The sequence below is a fragment of the Geospiza fortis genome, unplaced genomic scaffold, assembly GCF_000277835.1.
Source record: "Geospiza fortis unplaced genomic scaffold, GeoFor_1.0 scaffold130, whole genome shotgun sequence".
NCBI lineage: Eukaryota > Metazoa > Chordata > Aves > Passeriformes > Thraupidae > Geospiza > Geospiza fortis.
In genome coordinates, this window is record NW_005054300.1 from 6231500 (window position 1) to 6238166 (window position 6667).

Genomic DNA, 6667 nt, shown 5'->3' on the forward strand with positions numbered 1-6667 from the left:
TGCAGGAGCATCCCCAAAGGATGCTGTGGGCTAGCTCAGCCTCAGCACCTGGCACATGTGCAACATGCATGAGTGCTTGGAGAGGATTTTTGTGTCTCACTGCTCCAAGTCCCTAACTGTCCCAGAGCAGAATTCTATTACAGGCTCAACTTGCAAATGCATTCAACGAGAAGAACCTCCTGTGTCAGCCCTCCCCCAGGCGTGCAGCCCCAGCTGTGTCCCCAGCCAAGCACGGAACATGCCAGGCACCCCAGCATTGTGTGACTGGGTAAGGAGGCACGAGGCATTTCTGCATGCCCATGGTGACTGAAGGTGCTAAGGGCAGAGATAATCTCCAGGGAGAGTTTAGGAAGTGTTCAAAATCACTCAGATCACTTACACACTATCCAACCACTGGCTGCTGGGAGGAGAGCAGATCTGTGAGCAGCAGGCAGTGGTGGGGTTTACACAGATTACTTTTTAAGACAAAATTACAAAGCAGTGTTCTCTGGGGATGGCAGATGTTTGGAGTTTAGCACCGCACTTAAAAACTGAGCAGAAATGACTTTTTCAGACTGCTGTGGACTAAAAACCCCATCACCTGGGCTGAAAACTGGCTGAAAGACATAAAAAAAGGTTGTATTCACAGGGAAAAGATGGAGTTAGATAGACCTCGGTCTGTGTATGACCCTCCAATGCATCAGGCTTTCTGTAGGGTTTAGCTCCTTGGCCAGTATGGTCCCAGAGCCCAGGATAAACCCCTCGGAGAGCAAAGACAAGCTTGCATCTCCTCATCCCCTCACCCAAGCACGAGGTGTGCTCTGACATGCAGCTCCACTGCCAAGGGGAGAGGAGCAGCAGCACACCCAGAGGAGGCTCTGTGCCCCAGAAATCACCTGGGGCGGTGCTGATGCACTCAGCACAGCCCAGACCCTACAGGGAAGAGAAATAGTCTGGAATATGTGCCATGGTAACACTTTTTTTTTTTACACCTTCATTAACCACCCAAAGAAACAGACACTGGTAGAGGCACAAAGGGCAGAAATAAAGTTTCAGTATTTCTGCCTCAGTACCAAGAAATCTTGGTAGCATATTTCCTGGTGGCATGAGGAGGGGAACACTTCAGCTTTGGGTGTGTAAACAGAGCATGAAGACAATTATAGGCTTCAGTAAAATGGGCAAGGATCTCTTGCAAATCTGCCTGGGAAGTCCTCAGTTGCCAACAGGTGGTTTCATCCTCCTCAGACTAGGAAAAAGGGAAAATGGCTCCAGTTGCACAAGGCTTGTGAGGAAGAGAGAGGAACTGAGGTCTGTGCTGATACCTGGCTACTCAGGAATGGGTTTCCAGCTGTAGGTTTCATCTCATTGAGTTAAGGCAGTTCCTTTTGGTAACTTTAACTGGCAGTATAGAAATCCACAAAATGCAAACAACTCTCAGGCCTTTAAAGCAAAAGAAGAGCTCATTAGGCGTGGATTATTCCTTGGAGTAAAGGCTGCAGCTTTGCTGATATTTACAATGACTCAGTGCACTTGACTTTAAAAAAAAAAAACAAATGAAACCAACGACCTAAAACAGTTACAACTCTTTAACCTCCAAAAAAGCCAGCAGCAGCTGCAGAGAAATCCAGCACTGACAAATACTTCCCCAGGCCAGCCCTGGGATCCATGGCACTGTCATCCTGCTCTCCTAAGTCCAGCAAGGAGATGAATGGACAGACCCTCCCCAGCATGGGCAGGGGTCTCTGTCAGCCACGACTCTGCAGAGGCAGAGCACACGTAGCTCTTGGACAAGCTGTCTGTGAACAGCACAGGCTGACAGTTCTTTCAGTGGGCTCTGGGTATGGCACAGCAACAGCAGTGGCCCTGAAGCCTGGGACACATCAGCATGCACACCATGAGCACTGACCATGCTGCTCCTCATAATTCAGTAGAGAATAGATATGGACAATTACATACAGAGCTGGGCCATTTTCTCCCCGTTTGATGCCACTATGCCTATGAACAGGCAGTCTGCAAGAAGATGAGAAGAGTCAGCCAAGAAAAAGATGGATCTAGCTACTAAGTCCCAGATGGGACATACATCTTGAAGGAAAGGCCATGTACCTGTACTTTTGGGTGTCCTATTATACTCTGGATGCCTATTATACAAAGCTGAGACAAATTCTCCCCCCTCTGCTTACATTGCCCTATTTCTAAAACCATCATTTGACTGTGCCATAGCAAGCCAGGATGAGATCACACACTTTGCAAAGGGAGGTGTGACTGGGCTGCTCTGGAGATCCCAAACCAGAGCGTGGTGCAGGGGAAGGATTCAGCCAAGGGCTGGGCAAGAATTTATGCCAGTGCTAGGGAACAAACCACCCCAGTTCCTGGCCTCCAATCTTTGATGGATCTGTAGCATGGGACAAAGATGAACTGAGAACAGTAGCGAGGCTGGGCTGAACACAGCTGCCAGTCAGAAATGCCCCTATTCTTGAGCAGGCTGCAAGGCCAGGCTGCACACAGCTCCCCACTGCCTCCCAGAGAGGGACAGTGCCAGGCACCAGAGCACTTGGGCAATTCTACATGTCTCTGTCCTCTCACCTCCAGCTCTTGCGTTGCATTTAAAACTGTTTTCTGGCAAGATCCATGATTTGCTGCACGGGACCATAAGCACTGTACCATGTTTAATGAAGGCAGTGCACTGACTCCTGGGCAGCTGGTTTCATTTACATCCTCCCTCATTTTCAAGAGAAACCTTTGCCCCTATTATCTGACCTCTTCTTCTGTTGCAGTTAATTACATTAAAGCCCACTTCCCAAAGCTCAGGAATTTCCGGATCTACTTTGTTGCCTGCGCTGCAGGGAGAGTCTGCTTGGAATTAGGGACCTGCCTGCCAGGGACACCGAGCAGGGCAGATCCTCATGGCCAGCAGGACACCCTGCTGCCACTGCAGCTGTGAGACTGACACAGCTCTGCTGACAGGCGGCCCTGAGCACCTTCCCGAGGTGAGGGTGTCTGCAGTGCAGGACGTGGGGCAGCCTCTCTGCTTCTCATGGAGAGGAGGCAGGATGAGACCTGCTCCTTCCAAACTCCTGCAGGCACACCTGAGAGGTGCTGCCCACCTCCAGTCAGCTAATAAAGGCTTGGATGAAGAGTGCCTGGGGGCTGTTCTGTGTCCCCCAAAGGCACAGCTCACACCCATGCCTTTCTCTACCCCACACAAGATGCATTTGCCTGTCCCACCACCGGGAGCCATCCCTGGCCTGGGCCATGTCCCCAGCTTTGCCCTGGCACTGCTTGGAAACGTGCAGGTGGCCAGGGCCATGGTGCTGCCAGGAACTGTTCCCTTCATCAGACAGTGAAGAGGATTGCAAGCCAGTGGGCAAAGCTGTGACCCTGACCAGGTTTATTTACAGGTTGTAGTGGGTTTGACTTTAAAACCAGCACACAGGTGCAAATGGGTCAGAGACTCCTTTCTGCAGCCCTTCCTCCAGGCACAGCCTGTGAAGACACAGCACCCTGTGCACTCTGAGGCTGGTGTGAGCCCAAATACACACCCTGGGTATGTACACTGGTGAGTGTGCCCATGCTGGGCAACTCTCCCCTGGCACCTTTGGCAAATCTGCCCTGTGCTACTGCCCGTGAGCATCCCCCCCTGCACACTCACCATGGCTAGGCCAGAAGAGATGTCACCCAAACCAAGCCAGGCAAAAGCATTTTAAGCAACATCTCATACATGCCCGGGTGTCTGGCACCTCTGATTTGCCACATAGGACAAGTGTCTTTGTATCTTGGAAGAGGAGCTGGCATTCTCCAAGAAGCTACAGGGACAGATGTCCACTGGTTTTGAAGATGTAAACGTTTACTTACCCCATAAGTAATAGGGATTTGTGTTTCAGAGGCAGCATTGCATGAGGATTTGCACATTAAACATGGCAAACTTGGAGCTGTGTGAAAGACTTCGAATGGAGAAGCAGTCGTGCAGACTGAGCCGGGGGATGGAACTGGGCACAGCTGCAGGCTTAAGCAGACAATGAATCTTCCCTATGTATGAGGACACCAGCACAGAGCAAAGAGATGGCTGTGGGGAGGATTCTGAGCAGTGGGAACCCACATCCAAAGGCTGATGGCGTCTGCGTTCGCTCATAACCGAACAATCTAAATCACCACGGAAATGCCAAATCTCTTGGAGCCAGTGTCACACCCTGCTTTAGAGGAAATTCCCTGAGCACTTTGAAGCCATTCACACATCCCTCTCCAGCAACACTTTACTTCTGAAGAGGGAGGCACAGTGATTTGTGCTGAGTGATGTTATGTATGTAAGTGAAACCGTACTCAGTTGGGTGAGTGAGGCTCACTGGTGCGCTGCTCATTTCTACCCAGTGTCACTTTTCTATCCATTATATTTCAGATATATTCTGTTTTCACACAGAGAACAGGGCTCCTTGCACTTTATTCCCTTCTCAATTCCCCTTCTGGATTGAGCACAGACTTTTCAAAGGAATAACAGATTTGACAAATTTATAACCAATATCCCAGGAGAACTTTAGGGTTTGGAACCAAAATACTCATACTTGAAATTAGACAGCAGTTTAGTTTCCTGCTAATAATTTTCTTCTTGGATACAAAGGAACTTGTTTTGTTTTGTTTTGCTGTTTGGAGCAGAGGGATGAGACACTGTTTTGACATTTATTCATAAACAGTACAGAAGCCCAGCTCAGAGCTGCGGCCATTGCCAGTCCTCACAATCACATACGAGTGCTATCTGCAGAGCTGCAAACCCTGGCTGGGGGAGCAGCAGGAACACTGCAGTGGAAATGGGTCAGCAGGCAGCAGCTCAGCTCTGCTGACCCTTGTGGGGAGCTGCACCAGCCCTCCCAACCACGAGCTGCTGCTTCAGCACCAGAGCTGACAAGCACTTCAGACTGACTCTATAAGAAATGGTTTCAAAGCAGCCATGCAGGCACATTCCCTGCACACCAGATGAGACTCCACATCTGAAGCCTGGAAGATTGTTCCTTCAACTTATCCAAGGGCTTGGCCCAGCCATCAAGCCCTGTTGCAGAAAGCAAATTCCTGGACTAAGTAAATGCGATCAGCACATCGTGTAATCATGAAAAGCAAATTCCCAGATGAGACATAGATCATCATTGCACAGCATGAGCCTGTAAGTAACACAAATCCTGCTCCAATTGCTCTGCTACCCCACTGTCCCCCTTGCAGCAAGCTGCTGCTGCCTGGCAGGGAAACCCAAGGAGCTGAACACCCAGGCAAGCACACTGAGACAAGCCAAGCTCTAGGAATGGGACTTACAGGTTGCTGCTCATGTCTGGTGCTACAAACCCCTCTAGGATGCCAACAGTTGCTTCTGCAGAAGCCTCCAAGGTTAGCAGTGACACAGAGACCATGGGTGTGCTTGCAGGAAAACCTGGTATGCCAAACCCCACTGAGCTCTGCCTCAGAGCAGGGTCCAAAGGGCCTTTACAGGTGATGGATTTACAAACCCCACTACTGCACTGCAGTAAAGCAGCCCAAGTACCACATCAAGGTCATGGTGAAGAATCAGCTTGGGAACAAGACCTGTGGGCACCACACTCGAGCACACCTTGGAGCTGAGACCCTGGCTCCATGCTCAGGCCAGTGTCCTGCATGGGAAGTATAACCCAGCACGACACCAAATCCACTTTTTCTGAGAACAGAATGGCCTCACTATAGTTTTTTTCCCTCCAGTGAATATTTGTCTCTGAAATGTGTCCTTTCTGTGGCAGGAGAGAGTCCTGCCTGCCCCACAAACCCTCTTTCTATCAATGTTGGTGGCCACTGCTGTGCTTGTAGGGTGCCTCACCTTGGCACTGGTGTTTGCACTCCCACTGCAGAGCCACAGCCTGCTGGGGAGCCTGCCTCTGGCCACAGCATGCAAAATGGGGCAGGTGGAAATAAGAGGAAGGAAAAGATGTTTTTTTGGATTTTCCCACAAATAAGAAAACCTCTCTCTCCATAGGGTGTTTGCAACACTCAGTGCTACAGCTCAGAGATTCCTTTGCTCTTCTAGGACCAGGGGGGAAAACAGGTAACAGCATCTCTCTCAGCCTCAGCTGGGCCAGGCTCTTGGATGTTCATCCCCCTTTGACTGATATCTGCTCCTGGGGCTCCACCTGCATGTAGGACACAGCAGTGTGTCTGTGGACACCCTTACAAAGCAGAGTGGGGGCCGGGGCATTTTGTGTTTACCACTGGACTAAGATGCCTCTTCCTTGAGGATGAACCAGTTTAGATCCAGGCCAGTGGGCATGAGGAGACAGTGGTTGGGGTGAAAGGAAAAGGGCTTTCAGATAGTCCCATACACCTGTCACACGTGGCTTTTGCCTCCTTGTTGTCCCGACCCAGGCCACCCCCGGAGCTGCCTGTCCTCCCAGCTGCCTCTGGAGACTCAGCAGTCCAGTTCAGGGCTCTGTTTCCAGCAATCTGTCAGGCTAGGCACGCAGGCACTGGTATTTTTGTCCTGTGTCTCAGCTGCAGAGGTAAAGGTTATTACATCCATTCCTGTAATTGTCTGAAGGCTCGAGAAAGAAGGGCAGAGCCTCGTTCACCTGTTTAAATTCAGCAGGGCAGAGGAGGTGGCTGTAGCACATCTGCCCCTTGACACCCAGAGAGCACATCAGCTCTGTTCCCAGCATGTGTGATCACTGCACTGAGTGTTGGAAAA

The 6667-nt window shown here is 50.5% G+C and overlaps 1 protein-coding gene across 1 annotated transcript in view; it reads right to left on the minus strand.

Moving 5' to 3' along the window:
- The window catches only part of HPSE2 (heparanase 2 (inactive)), a 106681-nt gene that overhangs the window by 17389 nt on the left and 82625 nt on the right, over nt 1-6667 (minus strand). Inside the window, exon 7 of the mRNA XM_031061533.1 lies at nt 5275-5329. Coding sequence (XP_030917393.1) covers nt 5275-5329 — 55 coding nt within the window. The remainder of the gene's footprint in view (nt 1-5274; nt 5330-6667) is intronic.